Source organism: Balaenoptera acutorostrata, chromosome 9, assembly GCF_949987535.1.
Source record: "Balaenoptera acutorostrata chromosome 9, mBalAcu1.1, whole genome shotgun sequence".
NCBI classification, from domain to species: Eukaryota; Metazoa; Chordata; class Mammalia; order Artiodactyla; family Balaenopteridae; genus Balaenoptera; species Balaenoptera acutorostrata.
Window position 1 is genome coordinate 28293085 of NC_080072.1, and position 20379 is coordinate 28313463.

At 38.4% G+C, this 20379-nt stretch overlaps 1 protein-coding gene across 1 annotated transcript in view; it reads left to right on the forward strand.

Annotated features, from left to right (window-relative positions):
* Positions 1-20379, forward strand: part of DCDC1 (doublecortin domain containing 1) — a 481625-nt gene that overhangs the window by 50113 nt on the left and 411133 nt on the right. Inside the window, 1 exon segment of the mRNA XM_057552454.1 lies at positions 17304-17509. Within this exon segment, the coding sequence (XP_057408437.1) occupies positions 17304-17509 (206 nt within the window).

Genomic DNA, 20379 nt, shown 5'->3' on the forward strand with positions numbered 1-20379 from the left:
AGAAAAGAAATTGTAGGTGAGCTTGGACACAGACTAGCATATCACATGTCCGTTAAAAAGTCTTAAGTATAATGGGGAAAAAGCCACTTGTCTAAGTTAAGCTCATAGATAAGCCTATAAGCCTAAAAACTGATACTTGGTTTCTTTCAGAACAAGAATATAAACACCAATAATTTACTATATATATATTAAATAATAATTTATTTCATATATGTAATTTATCATATATATGTATATAATTTGAGAGGGGTGTGGGGAGATTTCATATATATATACCACCTACACATTCACATATACTTTTTCAAATCAGGTTAAAATTACCTTTCTTGCATGAGTTTCATAGATAATCAATAATTTGCCAGCTTGTTGTCATGAGTTTACCATAAAAATAAAACATGCATGAGTAGCTTTGAAAATGGTAGATAAATTCAGAGTAAGGAGGCATTCTCAGAAGTTGGAAAATTCTATTTTCTTAAGGTAAATAGGGGGAAAACACCTGGCAGAATTTGGTGTTACTGTTGTATCTTTCCAAATGAGCATGAATATTTTATGTACAACTAACCAACAAGCATTAGAGTCAGTAACTGGTCATTATTTTAATATACTGATTTTCATTCATTCAACAAACATTCATTGAGAGTCTACTATGTGCCAGGTACGAGGCCAGATCAGAGACAGATAAAAAAAGGGACTCATAGTCTGATTTCTTTTTTTGTCATTATCCCTTCATCTCTGATTTTAAATAAAAAAAATTTTTTAAACCGAATGCTTTGGGCCCTCCAAAGGAAAATTTACTTTATTTCTGGCACAGGAAAGCCAAATAAATCTATGTATATTTTGGCAGTTATATTTCCATACTTCATTATTTTCTTATTCTTTAGAAAAATAGTGTAGATAGTGAAAATTGCCTTAGAACTATTTCCAGATTTACTAAGGTAGAAAGAGACCTGCAGAACATCTCTGATTTTTGAAATATTTTACCACCCCTTTTGAGCATCACTGTTGACAACCAGTGGCACTGGATTTAATAGAAAGCTGGAGAGCTATTCATCACATACCTCCAAACACAGAGCTTTCATATAGAGGTCAAGCCAAGGTCAAGACTGACATGAAGCATTCCCTGTTGAAATGCAATATTAGAATAATTCTTATATTTGAAGTTGAACACCTAAACAGAAAGATTAATTGTGTGTGGGAAGAACAGAAAGAATTTTTATGAAGACATTTGATGAAGATCAACTGTCTTATTAAGTTTTGTAATTCTGCCATTTGAAGATTCTGAAATTTATTAATGATTCCTCTAGAACTGTGAAGATGTAGTTAATGAGTTGTTTGAAAAGGCATTTTTAAAGTTTTCAGATTCATGGGCATACAGTTTAGGTTTTATTCACAGTTTCCTGGATCTTCTGCTTAATAGTGGCACAGTAAAAATTCTTGCATCAGATTCATGGGGTTTATAAGAGTTCAGCTCCTTTATAACTGCTAGGAGCTGTAGGCAATGCAAACTTAGCATAAGAAATGGTTCATGCTCTGCAGTAGCTTAAATGTTTTAAAAAAGATGAGGGAAAAAATCTGTTTGGGCCTAATTCATTAGGTCCAAGTTTCATTGTATGGAGTTCTGATTGTTTATTTTTATTTATTTATTTATTTTAGTTTTGTATTTTCATTCTTTCCTGTATATCCTACTTTACTATTTGGCTTTCAGTGTTATCATTTATAGTGATTCATTTCAGTCCTGAGTTTTGTTAACCAGAAGTGAAACTGAGTATTACAAATAGGATTTTACATCTTTTATATACTGTATTTTGAAGATGTAGTCACAGAAAAAAAAAATCCATGAAAAGAGTTCTTGATACTACACCTAAGATCTAAATTTAAACCTAGAGATTTCTGCTAACTGCCATGTGATGTACAAAATGAAATAATTTGCTGTGACAGCTAGTGATTGACAAGAATATGTGTGAGCACATTTAAAATAGGCCATCTTTTCATGTAGAAGTAAATGTCAGTGAAATGATGGATTCTCATCATTTTAATTATTGATGATTTGGAAATATTTCAATTCCACGGCATACAAGACACATTCTAAATAGCAGCATAACACTTTTTCTCATATCTGCATCAGTAATGAAATGTTCTGTCATATTTTGTTTTTCAAAAAATGCATGAGTTTAATGAACCTGGATTCATGCATTATATTCTGTTCCATTATATGTCTCCTGAATTTGTCGATTTTTTTTTTTTTTTTTTTTTGAATTTGTCGATTTTTAAATGGTTGTGTTAAAAGCACAAGTTTCAAGAAGTGACCCACTACCCACATCACACTGCTATTCTTGCTGCTGGATCTCAAGACAGTGCTACAGTGCTGTCTGCACTGATGGCTGCATTAGTCCTGCTAAAGCTAATACTGGGCTTTGTGATGCTCGCCCATAGGGTGACCACTACTTAACTTGGGCAGCTGCAGCAGGAGTTAGAGTGGGTGTTCCCAAATTCTCTATTATCATTTTGTTTGCATAGTATATGTATTAGGTGAGATTGTCAGTCCACCTCATCTCGCACTTAGCTGCATATACCAAAAGCAGGAAAGTGATATTATGCAGAGAAAAAAAGAAAAAAACCCACTTCTGAGAGAGCACATGATTCTTTTATCTATTTCTACAAGTGAGGGTAAAACTATAGGCATATATTTTATATATTTCCCTATTTCAAAAGTTTTAAACCTATAAATGTGTACAGTATCCTTACTATATAAACAGATGTGGGTCTGAAGACATTGCAAGAGATGGACCCCCCCCCCCACCGAAAAGAATCCTTAGCCAGTAGGAAAATTTAGAGCATGCATATGGCAGCATCTCATACTGTCAAAATAACAAATCATTGAGAAACATCTAAATTCTTGACATATTCATGAATTGTTGCATTGTATATATTGTATATATGCACACAGAGGCTACAGTTGTTTAATGAAGATGCCTGCAAACCTATAACTGTCCTGATAATTTGAATACTTTCTGCATGCCATGCACTCAGCATGTGCTTAAAGTGTATTATACTTTCTCCTTACAACCCCTGAGTTAGTGCTACAAGTCCACAGTCTCTAATATGCAATTCTAAAATCCAAAATTGCAGATGACCAAACAATTTTTTCATAACTCATTTAATAGCAGGACCTTATTTGGTATAACCAATTGATTGTTTTGATAAAAAATAATTAATGTGTTTGATTATGGGTTGCTCTCCTAGACCTTGCTGGGCACATTACATAATATTTGATATATGTAACATATTAACATTTTTGAAATTCAAAAATTTCTACTTATGGAATCACATCTGACCTTAAGGGTTTTGGATATGGTCTTTCTGTCATAGCTGCAAAGAAGTCTGATAAATTTTAATTCTCACTAGGATATTAACTCAGAAGGGTTATAAATGCTGTCTTTATCACCTTGAGTTGTTTGCTACATGGGTAAAAGTGGACAGAGAGAATATCTCCCTGACTAGAGCTGTGAGAGTGTGTGGAAGGCAATAAAAAAAAGAATATGGTTCCGTCTAAGGAGACAGAGGAATAGTTAAAGAGAGACCATTCGTTCATTCAGTCATTTCCTCAAGAAGTGTTTATTGAGTCCCTACAGTATGCCAGTATATGGTGTGAACAAGACAGAGATCTCATGGAACTCTGGTTCTAATAAGGTGGAAGAAGCAATAGACATAAACATATAGAGAACTAAATAAGTTATTTATTGACAGTGTTAAGTGTTATAAAGGCAATAAAAAGGGTGGTATCACAAGAACAAATGATGTCATGGAAACAAAAGGAGGGAATTTAAAAACTGAACCAGGCGTTTGCAGTAACCTTTTTAAATGAAATCTCTTAGGCAGTTGTCTACCTACCCTGCTTGCTACTTTACCTGAGAATTCTTTTATATAGTCTATATGTACTCTTTCAGGGTTTTGCCTTCCAAACCATTCATTTTTTTTTTTTTTAATTTTTTATTTATTTATTTATTTATTTTATTTTTGGCTGTGTTGGGTCTTCGGTTCGTGCGAGGGCTTTCTCCAGTTGCGGCAAGTGGGGGCCACTCTTCATCGCGGTGCGGGGACCGCTCTTCATCGCGGTGCGCGGGCCTTTCTCTATCGCGGCCCCTCCCGTCGCGGGGCACAGGCTCCAGAAGCGCAGGCTCAGCAGCCGTGGCTCACGGGCCCAGCCGCTCCTCCCAGACCAGGGCTCGAACCCGTGTCTCCTGCATTAGCAGGCAGATTCTCAACCACTGCGCCACCAGGGAAGCCCCAAACCATTCATTTTTGAAGCTTTCAGACAGCTGTTAGGAGAGACATGAGAAATGCATTATGATTTAGTGGGAAGAACACTCGACTTGAAGTCAGATGGTATTGCGAGATTCTAGTCCCTGTTATATGACCTTGGGCAGATTGGTATGCACGTCATTATCCTTACCTGTATAATAGAGGTAATAATATCTAAAAGGATTATTGGATAGTGTCTTATTTTTCTAAAAAAAAAAGATAAATTATTTGAAAATTAAATGTTTATAAATCCGTCGTCTAAATAGGACACAGAGAATAGCATTTCATAAACATAACTAAAGTTCCAAATGCTGTTAATATCCGAAGGCAGGGCTTCCCTGGTGGCGCAGTGGTTAAGAATCTGCCTGCCAATGCAGGGGACACAGGTTTGAGCCCTGGTCCGGGAAGATCCCACATGCCGCGGAGCAACTAAGCCCGTGCACCACAACTACTGAGCCTGTGCTCTAGAGCCCGTGAGCCACAACTACTGAGCCCGTGTGCCACAACTACTGAGGCCCGCGCACCTAGAGCCCATGCTCCGCAACAAGAGAAGCCACGGTAATGAGGAGCCCACGCATGGCAATGAAGAGTAGCCCCCGCTTGCTGCAACTGGATAAAGCCCACATGCAGCAACGAAGACCCAACACAGCCATAAATAAATAAATAAATAAATAAATTTATTTACTTTTTTTTAAAAAGATGCATATCAAAGGAATATTTTCAGTGAGCCCAGGCTCTTGCATCTTCCCATACATAGAAAAACACTAAAAAAAAAAAAAAAGATCCCAAGGCTATTAATCAGAACCTTGTGTCCTCTGTTACCTTCCCAGAATGGCTGCCTGGGTTCAGGATAACAGCAACAACAACACAATAATTTGTCTCTACTTTTTTATCACTGCCAGGGAAGCAAACTACTCTATGAACCTGGGCAAGTCACCTAACCTCTCTAAGCCTCAGTTTCCTCATCCATAAATTGAGCCCAATAGTGTAACTATGAGGAGTAAATAAGACGATGCGTGTAAGAAGCCTGCTGTATATGTGTCTAAAACATTGTATTTGCACGTGCTCTTTATCTATTTTCCTTCTTTTGCTCCATCACTTGCTCAACACGTTTCCATCAGTTTTGCATACAGGAAAGTACCTGGTTTTACTACCAAAGGTATTTGCTAGGTCCGAGATCTTAAAATACACACAACCAAATTAAAATCCCTGCCGAGCACTTGTGTTACAGCATGATATGGGAATCTGAGTTAAAGCCTTGGAAGTCTCACTATATTGTACTTTTTGCCTTGAGAATTTTTCTGGGGTGTAAGTCAAAATCAAGTCCTTTTAGAAAAGGAGCCCCAGTTGGCCTTGCTCTGCTCAATTCCAAGAGTGGTATTTTAAAATATGTGTATGACCCAAGGCTAGCCTTAACTTTAAGCTGCCATAACTTATTTCAGGAAAGTTCATAGAAAAGTTCAGGGAAAGGGTGACAACATTTTGATTGGCACAATAGATGGGATGTTTGTAATTTTAATCAAATTTAAATTGAAGACATACTTCAAATGATATGTCAGACTAGTGTTACTGAGTTAAAAATCTAATGACAACCACTGTCATTATTAGTTAAGTATAGCCATCATGCCTATAGCAATAAACCATGACACTTAAGAACATGTAGAAACAAAGAACGCAAGTATTTAGAGAAAAGGGAGTGACTAGAAACTCAGTTGAACACAGGAATGTGACCTGGATTTAGTCTATTTACCAAACATAGAAGCAATTGTATTTTGAGCAGATGATATAATTGAATATAGCAGTATGTTTTCTTACTGTCAGAGCATTTATGTTTTATAAACTCGTCCTGCGCCCATGAAATGATGTGCTTGTTCATATTTAATGTCATTATCTATACTTACTTGACAGTCAGAGCATTAATGTATTTTCAAGTTTATTGCCCAACTACAAGAGAATGAATTTTTAAAAATAAGATTTTTAATAAGCTCATGGATTTGAAGTTGCAAGTTTGCTGCTTTTATTCTGGTGACAGAATAAGGCAGTATTCTCTTTGCCTGGCACATGCAAAATGGAAAATTACAATGTGGGGAGCACCCAGATTTATTTAATTTCTTGGCAGGCATTGGCTTTTTTTGAAGTAGACTGAGAAAATGTGGTGATATTGTAGATAGACCTTCTAATGCTAGAACATGCTTTATTTTTTTCATGATTTGGTTATAAACAAAGCCAAGAAAATAAAATAGGATGTGGGTTCTTCAAAATAAAATATATCCTATGGTTGGGGCATAATATTCTCTGAGTGTTGCAAGAGAGTAAGTGTATGAACATGAACAGTCAGGGGGACTTGACTGGGATGTAGCCCTTTGGGGAAGTTTTTCCCAAGGTATGACAGACCTTCACTAGAACTTCACTAGAGTGCAGGCCTCACCCCTATCCTCACCCAGTGGGCTCTTAACTTTCTAGAGAGAAACACTGGGACGGGTCTGGTCATGATGCTTTGGAACCCACTAGGTGTGGCTAGCAAATTTAAAGGAGGGCATGAGATGATAAAGTGAGACTAGGACCCCGTCTTTGACAGTTGTGTGTGTAGGGACAGAGAATTTGCTGAGAAAACTGTCAACAAGGGGGAGATTGAAGAACTCTCCAAAGGGGAACTCCAAGGCTCCTGCTTTTGAGCTTCATGGATGGATTGGCATTGTATTTGGTCCTACCTTCTACGGAAGCTCCCACTAGAAAGGATAAGCTCATTCTCAATGTACCCTTTTGTGATCATCAGATTTATAATGACTGGTGAAATAAACATCTGTTTTCCCCTCTAAACCAAGTTCCTTAGGGCATAAACCATGGCTGCCTTGTTCACCATCATTTTTTGGCACAGGGCCTGGCACTTAATAGTTGCTCAGTAAATGTTGTTCAGTGACTGAATGAAGGACCAAATAGGTACCATGATGAACCATCCGTGGTGGGAGGGGAGGGTAAAGACCTCATTAGAGCAGCCTGCCTGGCCGCAAACAGTGAGTGGACATTTAGAAGGAGTATATTAAATAATCCCCTATCCCAAATTCATATGTAGATTTGTGAATGTTCCCGTTTGGCAGGGGGCCAGAGTAAGCCAGCCCAAGAATAATTACATGGCAGAGAGGCTAATGGTTATGCTAATGCTTGTCTGAGACGAGACAATGGTCCGAAGTGGAGTGCTGGGATAAATTATTCTCCCAGGAACCTATAGATCTGTGATTTTCAGTCTTCCCACATCCTCTCAGGGATGCCCTTTTTTACCCATTCTCTACCCTCAATCTTTTTTTCTTTTGGTGGTTGGGAAGTGGGGGGAGGCTTTCTTCTTCATTTAACACTTCCCTTTGTATTTCTCATAGTACCTTGCATACAATAGGTGCTTATTAACTATTATTGAAAGTAAGGAAGTAAGAAAGAGGAGACGGGGTGACCTTTGGGAAGGTTTCGGGCCACTGCTCCCTGTTGTGCACAGCTGAAGGACTGTGGAGCTGGGTGGGGGTGGAGAGGCTGTTTTCTTTTTTTTTTTTTTTATAAATTTATTTATTTTATTTATTTATTTTTGGCTGTGTTGGGTCTTTGTTGCTGCACGCGGGGCTTTCTCTAGTTGCAGTGAGCGGGGGCTACTCTTTGCGGTGCGCGGGCTTCTCATTGTAGTGGCTTCTCTCGTTGTGGAGCACGGGCTCTAGGCACGCGGGCTTCAGTAGTTGCAGTGCGTGGGCTCAGTAGTTGTGGCTCACGGGCTCTAGAGCACAGGCTCAGTAGTTGTGGTGCACGGTCTTAGTTGCTCCGCGGCATGTGGGATCTTCCCGGACCAGGGATCGAACCCGTGTCCCCTGCATTGGCAAGCGGATTCTCAACCACTGCACCACCAGGGAGGCCCGAGGCTGTTTTCTAATTCTTACAAAGGTACCAGGTAGCCTCAGCCCTGGGAGGGATGTCAGGGTTTTGAGATGAGAAAGTTAACAAAAGACAGAGGTGTAGAAAGCATTTGTTAGCTATGGCTAGTATGTTTCCTGAGAAGTTCAAAGTGGGTTTAGATGGCAATACATTTCTTGCTTTAATACTCAGACTGGATTCCTCTCCCCCATGCCCAACAGTCCCCTCACCGCTTGATTACTCCTTATTCCACCCACTCCCAGCCTTGCTTAACTCTCTTTCTCACCAGGGCTAAAACCCACTCAGGTCTTTGTTGAGCATCCTCAGGTGCTCCAAGCTGGTGTAAAAGGGTCAGATCCTGTTTTTCTTCTTGCCTCTGGATGTAATAATGCTTACCCTGGCTGTCAGCCCTCATTACCTTTCTTCATATGAAGGCATATGTCCCTAGAGCTGTGATTCACCTCGTGTTGCTAAATGTGAGGGTTCCCTGGTCCTCCAGTTGGTTCTCATATAGAAGGCCCGTGGTGCACACTTTGAGACATGCTGTTCTAGATCTGTACTCGTCCTCGCTTACCCCAATAGCTTTGTTCCATAGGGAAATGGATTTTGCCTTAATGTAAGGAAGATTTTTCCAGTAGTCCCTCCTGCCCAGAAGATTAGAATGGCTTGCTTTGGGGAATGTGGGACTTCTTAGAGTTGTGCAGAGGCTCTGATCTGTGTAGGCTACGTCCCGCCTTCCTTGCTCCCATCTCTGACCTCTCTGTGTTCAGTTTCCTCCCAACAGTCTCTCATATTGTTGCATAACTCTGGGTCTTCACCTCCATTGTTTCCTCTCCCTGGAGGATGCTTTCCCTCTTTTGCCAACTCCATGTATCCTTCAAGTCCTACCTCACATCCTTCCCCTGGGGAGACTTTCTTGGCCACCACAGGCTGTGGCAGGTGCCCCTACTCCAGGCTCCCTCAATACCCTGTGACATCTCTGACTAAGCACCTGTCAATACTGTGTGTTGTTTTCCTTTCTTGTTCTCCCAAAAGACCAAGAACTCTGAGGTCCTCCCTGTGCAGCGTCTCTAGCAGGGAACGTTTGGTAGGCACTCAGTGAATGTATGTTGAATGACTAATTGAGTAAATGAAATGGGTGGTTAGAGTCAATCATTTTTAAAGTTTCATTGGTTTTACAGTTCTGAACCCGTGCAAAGTAATGCACTAAGTCTATGACTTTTTTGCTTCTTCTTACTTTGAGCTGTCCTCCATGATACATATTCTGGTTTCTGAGTAAATTCAAGGAGGGACATGATAATGAAAATGCTGATTAATCATGAGTATAAAAATGTAATCTTTTTCCAATATACAGAGAAAATATAAGTCAAGTTAATATCTACCTAATGGAAATATTACCTAGTATCCACCTAATGAAATAATAGTCATACTCTGATCTGAAATGTTTGAAAAATATTTTCCAAATATTTATTGAGCATTTACTATGGGATTAAACATTATTTCAGGTGCTGGCTCTGCAGCAGGGAACAAATGCTTACATTGAAAATGTATGATCAACTTTTATTATTTGTTAAACATCCAGCAAGCACACTATGTTTACAACATACCAGATACTGGAGGTACACAGATGAAAACACATTTCATACCCTTGAAATGTTCAAAGTCTGACAGGGACACACATACAAAAACGGAAGAGTTCAATAAAATGAGGGACGCAAAGGTGAGGCTGTGAAGCCTGAAGAGGGTAGATTAAAGGAGGTGGCACTGAGTTGAGAAGGAAGGAAGATAGCCCAGCAAAGAGGGAGGGGAAAAGTCTTGATCAAAAGTTGGAATCGGAAAAGAGCATGGTGTGTGCCAGTAGCTTATTCGCAGCTCCCTGCACCTCTACGGAAGGGGAGTGTCTCAAACTCCTTTACTGCAGTGGTTCTCAACTAGGGGAAATTTCAACTCCTGGGGAACATTTGGCAATGTCTGGAAACATTTTTTGGTTATCCCAACGGGGAAGGTGCTACTGGCATCTAGTGGGTAGAGGCCAGGGATGCTGCTAAACATCCCGCAACGCATAGTACAGCCCCTCCCCCCCCCCACACCGCAACAAAGAACAAAGAAATGTCAACACTTGCAGAGGTTGAGAAACCTTATTTAACTGACAACAGACACAAAGATTTGTAAACTGAGTCACAGTCATTTCCGTAAGGACATGTTGAACAAAATATAGCCACTAAAGGCAGATGCTTTTTAAATGGGTGCTAAGGTGGGATGATGGTGGAAAGTGGGAAAGTAAGAAGCATGGGAAATCCAGTTATTTTAAATTAGGGGAATTCTTTTATTACTTTTTAGGCGCTTGAGGGAGTGTACAGTGTCACGGTTAAAAAAGCAGGCTCTGGAATCATTCAGCCTGGGTCTGGTCTCTGATTCTCTTAATCGATTTATTATACAGATCTAGTTGCTTAATTTCTCCAGGTCTCATTTTCCTCATCTGTGATATGAAGATTGTAATATTATCTGCTTCGTACGGTGTTGAGGATAAGACCAGTTAGTGTATACAAAGTACTTAACACACTGCTTTCTATATGCTAATTTCTTGGTGGAAATCACGAGGAGGGTAATAATATCAGCAACATTTACTGTGTTTCATATTTACACAAAAGTGTTCTATCTGTAGAAATTTCTTTCATCCATAAAACAGGTAAGGGAATTACTATTATTGTTCCCATTTTTCAGATAAGAAAACTAAGACAAATGAGATTGACTGATTTCGCAAGGTTACAGAGTTAGTGAGAGGCAAAGTTAAGTTTCAGATCCCTGGAGTATGGCTTCAGAGCCCATGCTTTTAAGGCTTTGCTGCCTATCTAGTATATTAATATGTTTTAGTCATCATTAGTATTATTTTATTAGGCTGATTTTTGGTTTAAAAATCTTTACTTGTATAAAAAGTTTTATATATTTCCAATAGTCTTTCCATGTTTATCAACAAGGATCTGGAAAGTAGGAGTACCTTTAAAAACACCTATGTATAATTTATGTTGTAAAGAATATTTTCAAATTTATTTGAAAATTTATTATGTGGTTTTCCTAGATCCACCTAGAGTTCTTTCAAAAAACCTATTTGGAACTTCAGAAATGTGATTTAAAAAAAAATTTAGGCTGCCTAATTTTTAAGTGGAGTAAAGTGTCCTTAGCTGTTTTTAGGTAATAGAATTATGAATATATTCCTTTTATTGAAATGTTTTATTGGAATAAAAGACAGGTTTGTTCATTAATTCATTCAGCACTTATTGAGCACCTACTCCATGCCCCAGATAAGCAGCGCATGTTTAGCCAAGAAAGCATAAAGTGCTAGTGCAGTGGGGTCAGTTCAGTGGTAGATGTCTTCACAAAGAGCAGAAAGCAGGGTGTCCAAGCTGGAAAAGACTTCCTAGAAGGGATGACCTCCAAAGGGAGACTTGAGGAAAATATAAGCATTTACCTTAAATATACTCTGAGTTCATCCCAGTCTATTCCACTCCTTCTAGACCTTCATTTGCCAAGCCGTTCTCCTTGGCAAGTTTTCTTCTTTTCCTGAAAAAATTGTATCCATTGTGGTCATTAGTGAACATCAAGGTGGTAGAACAACCATATTTAAGTTCACACTGGGGAGAGATAGGAAATAAAGATGGTAGGTACATACACATAGGCAATAAAGTTTATTTTGCATAATCAGTATGTTATGAAAAGTGATATAAAATTAAATTTGTATTAGTTGAACATTTAAATGCACAGGAAAGGTTAACATCTAGTAACTATACCATGTGCAGTGAATTTCTATATACCCGGGAGCAAGTAATGAGAAATACAGACTTGATTCTTACTTTCTAAGGGTTTAAATATGGAAGCAGAAATAGGATATACACTTATAAAACGTTTACATAATAATTCCAGATGGTTTACGCTCTTTCCCTAGCAGGTAGTACAGTGCCTGGCATGTGGTAAGCTCTCAAACACTGTTGAATGAATATATGGGTGGGTGTTACAGGCTGCAAATGCTCAAAGGATTCAAGCGATGACAGGTCATTTTAGGCTGGAGCACTGAAGGAAGGTCTTAAACTGGATCTTGAGAAGGACTTGAGTCTGAATAGGTGAAGGATGGACTTAAAGATGAACTTGGTGTATTCATGGAATAATCAACAGACAGCTTAGGTAGTGCTATAAACTAGAGTAAGATAAAACCAAGTTTGGATAAGGTCAGATTGTCAGTAAACTCTTCTGTTAGATGTGCATTTAAGTGAAGGGATTGTGTCTGTTTCATATTCCTTGCACAGGGTCTGGCACATAAGATGGGCTCAATAAGTATTTGTGGACTGCTTGACCGACCGACAGACAGACATACAGACAGACTGGCTGGCTGACTGACTCGTGGAAAACTTCAAAAGCTAACTCCCAGAACTTTTTCATGGGACAATGACAAAATTGATGTTGTAGGGAAATGCAGCTGTAATTGGAGTATAGAATGTCAGATGTAATGGAGGAGGATCAAATACAATTAGGATGCTCCTGCAGATGATCTCTCAGATGAGGTCGAGAGAGAAATGGGCCAGTGGGCCTGGCTGGGAATGGAAAGGAAGGATGCTTTGCAGAGTTATCGTGAAGACAGCAGAGCTGAGAGTTAGGTCTCCCTTCTTTGACTCTGTCTGAGGTCAGGTTCCCTAGACGCAGAGCCTGAGATGGTGATTTTTGTGCAAGGGCCTTAGGGAACACTGTCAGGTGAAACCTGTGAAAGAGTGAGGGAGGCGGCACAGGGCAGAGGCAGAAGCTCGGCCAAACCCTGAATTCGGCTGAAGTCTGGCCCCAGTCTGGAGTGGGAAACACACCGCTGCACTGCCCTTCCCTGAGGCAAGGGGACTGGCTGTGTGTCCCCCCAGTCATTGGCTGTGGACTGTCCCCCTGAGGAGGAAGGAAGAGCTCATCACATCACAGGCATTTCCTGGCTAGGGGGCTGGTTCCTTTCAGCCCACGGCAGGTCTCAGGAGAAGGGTCAGCGGTGAGGCGTTAATGGCCTGGAGCTACAGCAGCTGGAGTTTGGGCGCACGAGCCTGGTACAGAGAATCCAGGGGACACCCCCAGTGTTCCCTACACTCCGTTACAGTCTGATCTGCATAAGGTGCTCTGCTGAGAGCCTTCCAATGGCTTCCCGTCACATCCAAGATAAACCCCAAACCCCTCATCCTGGCCTACACAACCTGGCCCCTTTCTACCTTTGGCTTTATCCTACACATTCTCCCCCTGTCCAAACTTACTTTATTTTTCTTTCTCAAACCCGCCAAGCTCATTCTCACCTCGGAGACTCAGTGCTTGATTTTCTCTCTGCCTGGAATGCTCCTTCCCTCAGGTTTTCATCACTAACTTCTCATCATTCAGGCCTCTCCGCTCAGGTGTCCCCTCTTCAGAGAGGCCTTCCACTGTTTGTCTCTCCCCAAGAGCCTGTGATCTGTACAAGCTATTCTGTCCTCTTCACAGCTGTCACCCTGGTGCCTTGAGGAGTGGACACCCGATAAATATCGTTGAATGAATAAGCAGTTGGTTGCAGAGAAATGAATAGGAGACAAGGGTTCAAAATCTCCCTGAGATAGTGGAAAACCTTGAAAAAAGTGGAAACATTGACAGAAATAAGAAGTGTGAAGGGTGCATCAAGTTGTGCAAAAAAATGTGAAATTTTGTTTCAGACGTATTGAACTTGAAAAAATGGCAGAAAATGTATGATGGAGACCGAAGAGTGTAGTGATTTGGAGCACAGTTTCTAGAACTGACTTCATATCCCAGCACAATCACCTACAAGCTGTGAGATCTTGGGCAAGTTATTTAACTTCTCTGTGCCTCAATTTTCTCACCTGTAAATTGAGGGTAATGGTATTACAATGGTATTATAGTCCTCTCATAGGGTTGTTGAGAGGACTAAATGAGTTAAAACCTGTAAATCATATAAAACAGTGTCTGGCTAATAGCATTATTTTTAGTGGAATTTCAGGAATTCTGCATATAGAAGAGATAGTCAAAGCCAGGGCTGGGACTAGGGAGAGACTAGTGCAGCACCTACAGGACAAGATTTAAGGAGGCACTCACTTTGAGGGTTGTGCACTTGCCCCACCCCGAGCATGCTTCCTTAAATTTTGCATTCTTGGCCCTTCACTCACCTCAACCTAATTCTGGCCTGGTCAGAAAAATCAAAGGGGAAAACGCTTTATTGGTAAGATTTTCTAAATCTGGGTACCTGTCACGCCTTCTCCTTCTGGCCTTGGTGGGAGTGGTTTTTTGCGGTTGCTAATCTCTGGGTTGTGTCACTGTCCTTTTGTTGCTTCTTGGTCTTTTCCATTACTTACATAACCAGTTCCCTCTGCTCAAAAACTCTGAATGGATTCTGTTTTTCTGGTTGGACTCTGATGTAACAGTTAATATATTCTAGAGCTCCATAAGCATGGGACTTCAGGGATGTGGGGAAAGAAGCCAACATTTATGGAGTGACCTCAATGTGTTAGGTACTTTTACATGTAAGATATTTAATCCTCATCAGCTGGTGGAGTGGTCCCCACTGCATACTTTGTAGGTGAGAAATCAAAGATGCAGGGAGGTATGACTCATCTAGGGCCACTAAGTTACCGAGCTGAGATTCAAACCTAGTTTAAAGGATTATACCCTTTCCATAATGCAAAGCATCTGGCGGGGGGGGGGGAACGTGTCCAGATTGTGGGTATACTCCTATCAAAATACAAGAATTTATTTTTTTCCCAGTGAGAGATGTTTTTTTATTTTCAGAGATACTGGCCATTAGTAGTCTCCTTCTTCCTCCCCCTTCTCCTCCTCTTCCTCCTTCTTTCTTTCTTTATTTTGGTGAAATTCACATAACATAAAATTAATCATTTAAAGTGAACAATCAGGGCTTCCCTGGTGGCGCAGTGGTTGAGAATCTGCCTGCCAATGCAGGGGACACGGGTTCGAGCCCTGGTCAGGGAAGATCCCACGTGCCACGGAGCAACTAGGCCCGTGAGCCACAACTACTGAGCCTGCGCGTCTGGAGCCTGTGCTCCGCAACAAGAGAGGCCACGATAGTGAGAGGCCCGCGCACCGCGATGAAGAGTGGCCCCCGCTCGCCGCAACTAGAGAAAGCCCCCACACAGAAACGAAGACCCAACACAGCCAAAAATAAAAATAAATAAATAAAATTTAAAAAAAATAAAAATAAAAAATAAAAAATAAAGTGAACAATCAGTGGCATTTAGTACATTTGCAGTGTTGTGCAACCACCATTCCTATGTAGTTCCAAAACATTTCCATCATTCCAAAATAAAACCCCTTATCCATTTATTTCTTCCCATTCCCCCCACTCCCAGCCCCTGGCAACCATCAATTTGCATTCTGTTTCTATGGATTTACCTATTCTGGATAGTTCATATAAATGGAAGTGTACAGTATATCTCCTTTTATGTCTGGCTTCTTTGACTTAGCATAATGTTTTGAGGATCATCCACATTGTAGTACGTATCAGTACTTCGTTCCTTTTATTGCTGAATAATATTCCATCATATGTATATACCACACTTTATTTTTCCATTTACCCATTGGTAGACATTGAGTTTCCATCTTTGGCTACTGTGAATAGTGCTGCTATGAACATACATGTACAAGTATTTATTTGACCACTGTTCTCAATTCTTTCAGGCATATATGATCTCATTATCTTCCAGCTTATTTTTCTAATTCTAATTCCTATCAATTTAAGATTACAAGGTGACAAAATATGTAACTAATTTCTGTAAAAAAATTTTCTCTTCTTGAAGTCTTAGTCATATTTATAATCTTCTAGTTTTAATTTATTCTCCAAGTTTTGCTCATATTCCTGCCCACTGTATATGTGTGTGTATGTGTATGTATGTGTAAGTGTGTATGTGTGTGTTGGGGGGAGAGAGAGAGAGAGAGGGAGAGAAAGTGTTTTTGTTTTTTTGAACATGTAATGTAGCCATTCTGGGACTTGAAGTTTGTATACAACCACCGGTTCATGTTTCATATCAATACTAGCAGATTTATATAAAGTACCATTTCTAGGTTAAAGAGGCCATGCTTCTTTCAAGGTAAATACTAATAGTGAAGGGTTATTTGGAAACTTGAGCAAACAGATAAATGCAGGCATTTTAAGTTCTATGCAAATAAAATTTTATTTCTCTTATTAGGACAAATAAAGAGCAGATGACGGAGGAATCATTGTATTTTATAATTTATGTGAAAAGAAAATATAATCTAAAATAAATTGAATGCACAAATAAAGTCAATAACCAAGGTGCAAATTATTTATTTATGAAGTGAAACCTCTTGAAAAGGGAGAAATGGTGACAGCAACTTAGTATGCAATATACTACACTTCTGTTCTTACCCGTACATTTTCAAAATCATACATAGTAATTTATTTGCACTCCCATTAATATTAGTGGGAGTTTTGAAACTTATATTCATGCACATATCTTTGAAAATGTATGGGTCAAAGTAAATTGTTAATGAAAAACTGGTTTTCATTTTTAGTGAAATAGTTTCAACCTGTTACCAAATATATCCTAGAAGCCACCTTCATTCTAGTCACAGGAGAAGAATTATGTATAAGGTTACTACTTGGAGGTCATCATCTTTAAAGCAACTTGGATAATAATCATATTAAAGAGAAAAAAAAGTGTTTTCCCAACCCCAAAGAACACAAAAGTTCAGGACCCATGTTGTTTTATAGTAAGCAAAGGACCTTGGACCCTTTCAGTGGACTCTTTCAGCCCAAGTGCATCTGATCAGTGATAGAGGCATGCTAAGGTGAATTTTAATTAGGACTAAATTGTGGTATTACTCTTTCATACCCTGAACATCTGTTCCCTTCAGAAATGATGATTTATGCAGGCTATCAGAGCAGACAGCTTGCTACAGCTTATGTCACGGTTAGTGGGAAGCTGGTGGTAGCATTTCAGGAAACCAGCATCTATGGATGGAGACTGGCCAGTGTATATGATATAGGTAATAAGGGGAGGGGAAGCATGATGTGTCCATTTTTAATTTTGAAGCCAAATATTGACCTGACTTTAAAAAAAAAAATTCTCTTCTAGACCATCTGTTGTTAATGAAGAAAGTAACTTGGACAATGAATGGGCTGATGCTTCCTACTGATGTCAAAATACGGAAAACCAAGCCTGTTCTTTCTGTAAGAATGAAGAAACTTACTGAGAAGACCTCAGTCCGAATTCTTTTCTTTAAGAATGGCACGGGGCAGGATGGGCATGAGATTACAGTGGGAAAGGAAACAATGAAAAAGGTAATTTTGTATTAAATATTGAAGTATAAATTAAATTTCAGAGTTTTTGTGACTCTTGAAATGTGTTTTTTCCTCTTATATATCATGTCAACTAATAAACTGAAATATTAAGAAGGCATTATATAGAATGCAAAAATTCAGCTGTTTAGATATATGCTTATTGCACTAACAACATAACTTACTTTAATAAAGCAACAGTATCTCAGGAAATAATTTGGCTAACATAGTTGGCCATTTCCCTAGTTAAAAGTTATGTTTACACTTGAGGAAACATTCTAGTTGGTTATAATATTTTACAAGATATTTAGATTGAAGCCAATTTAACTATCTTCAAATCTCAAAATGGCTCCTTTTCATTTAGAATACTAGTAGTAAAACCTAGAAGCACCCCTGTTCCTTGAAACAATAAATTAAGTCTGAAATCACTAGAATTCAGTTTAAAAATATCTATATAATTTTAAAAAGTAAATCTGGATGGGCCTAAGAAAAATCATGTAACAATCCAGCAAACTTTAAAAAACAAATTTTAAAGTATTACTTGTCATATAAATGCATGTTTTTTAGAAGGTGCTTGTACTTCCCAGCTCTTTGATATTTAAAAATATAGAGAAACTAATGGGAATTTGGGGGGGAAAAAAAGCCTTTTTTTTCAGATAAAGATTTTTCACTGTATCTTAAAGTAGCTTGTTAATAATAATAAAAGCAACTAAAATTTGTTAAATATGTATTAGAGAGACAGTGAAACATAACCAAACGCTCTAGGTTTTAATCCTAGCTTTGTCATTCACTAACTATAAGACCTTGGATAACTTACATTGTCTGAGTCTCAATTTTTTTATCTGAAAACTGGTGATAATAATATGCCTACCTGATAGAACTGATGTAAGTATTCAATGTGATATTACGTGTGGAATACAATGCCTGGCACCCAGAAAGTTCCCATTAAATTCTTATCTTGGTATTCTTATCTTTGCTATTCTTATCTTTAGGATTCATAAATATACATCTAATAGTTAGAAATTATTTTTCTTATTAATGGGAAACATTTATTATGAAATGAAGATAGGTATAAATTATTTTGTTATACCAGACTATTTTCAAAATGAATATTGCTTGAAACAGGTGAATAGTTGACTAGGTATTGGAAATTTTTATTTTCAAAATATCTATTTCTTCATCTACTGATTTTTGTAGTTGTTTTATAACTACATCTGGGTAAGAGCATTTACTGAGGAGCTGGGAGACTGGGTTTTATTTCCTTCTTATCTGCAGATTTGGATTATGAGTAAAACAAGGGATATTACACACCAGAGCAAATTGCTAAGGCAAGTTGTAACATCTTCCCTGGGGATTTTGAAAAATAGAGAAGGTGGACATAGCGCTTGGATTGTTAAAATGCAGTCATTTTTGGAGATGGAAGCTAGATTAGATAACCTCTTGAGTTCACTTCAGTTCAATCTCTGTAATTCTGTGCCTCAGTGATAAAATTGGGGTAATAGTCACTCTTACAGATTACATGTTCTTAGAAGAAAGGTTGAGTATAAATAAAAATGTCACTGCTATTTTGCTTTTTGACGCGAGAGAGCAATTCATTTAAAACTGGATGATCAAGGAATTCTTTCGCTTATTTTTTTCTCCTTATAATTTGTAGAATTTAAAGAACTTTCACAATTTTTATGAAACTCCGGACAAGATTCAGTAATAAATGTATTTGTAAATATTTGTCTCAATAGTGCTTTTAAGAATGAGGTAAAGGAGAGGAGGCGATGGAATACTGGTCTTGGGTGTCGATAGAACTTTTTGGAGGGAATAAAAATTAGGCTAGCTAATTATTTTATAAATAAAATTTAAATTTTGAAAGCTTTGTTGATAATCACAGGATAATGCCCTATTTATTGATTAAATACCAAATCAGTAGTAGGACTAAAAAGGTGGCATAGTCATTGGAAAAACATGGTATTTTCTCTTTTATGGTAGATTATTAGGACTGCTGGGGACTAATAGCCATTTTTAGATTATTGCTAAGTAATATAAAACTGAAGTACAAAGTAAAGGACTCTAATATTGTGAAGGTTATTGAAGTGAAATAAGGAGGGAATTATAGAAGACAGGTGATAAAATAAGGTAGTTGAAGTGTAAAAGTCCTCTCTGAGCTCAGAATGGAGCCAAGGGGAAATAACTGTATTTCAATAATAGGTACAAAATCAAAGGCATATCCGTTTATTTATTTTAGGAGGTTAAGTTATTAAGAAGTTTGAAATGAGTGACAAAGTGATATAATTCTTCTCTAAACTCTAGAATACCAGAACTATGGCCCATCCCTTTGAAACTGGAATCAGATGGTTTTAGACTTATTTGGTATGGTTTTAGTAACAGCAGTAACACAGCACCTGCTACTATGGGGTATAGGCTAAACATTATCCATGTGTTGAAAAAGATATTAGGAAAAATTTGTGGGCACAAGATGCAAAGTAAATGGAAGATGAAAACTGCTCCAGATACATAACTTTTTAAGGTTGGTGTTAGTGGTAGATAAGTTTCTTTTCCCTCAGTTATCTCTTAGAATCATTGTCAGAGAAGTGGTATTAAGCTGTGTGGATTATTGTATTATCCAGGATAGCATCTCCTTTATGAGACATCTTTATTTTTTTCTCAGCAGTGAATAATTGTATCTTATTTATTTGCTTTTTGCTTGGTTTTCTGTGTACTATTACTAATGGCATGAGATTACAATGGTGAAGAAAACAGTGAAAGAGATATTGAAATAAATGAAAGAATGGAAAAAACTCTCACTCCGGTTTGAACTGATTGTTCCCTGTGACTATCCTGGTATATCCGTTTACCATCAACTTTAAGATTATCTTTCGCTA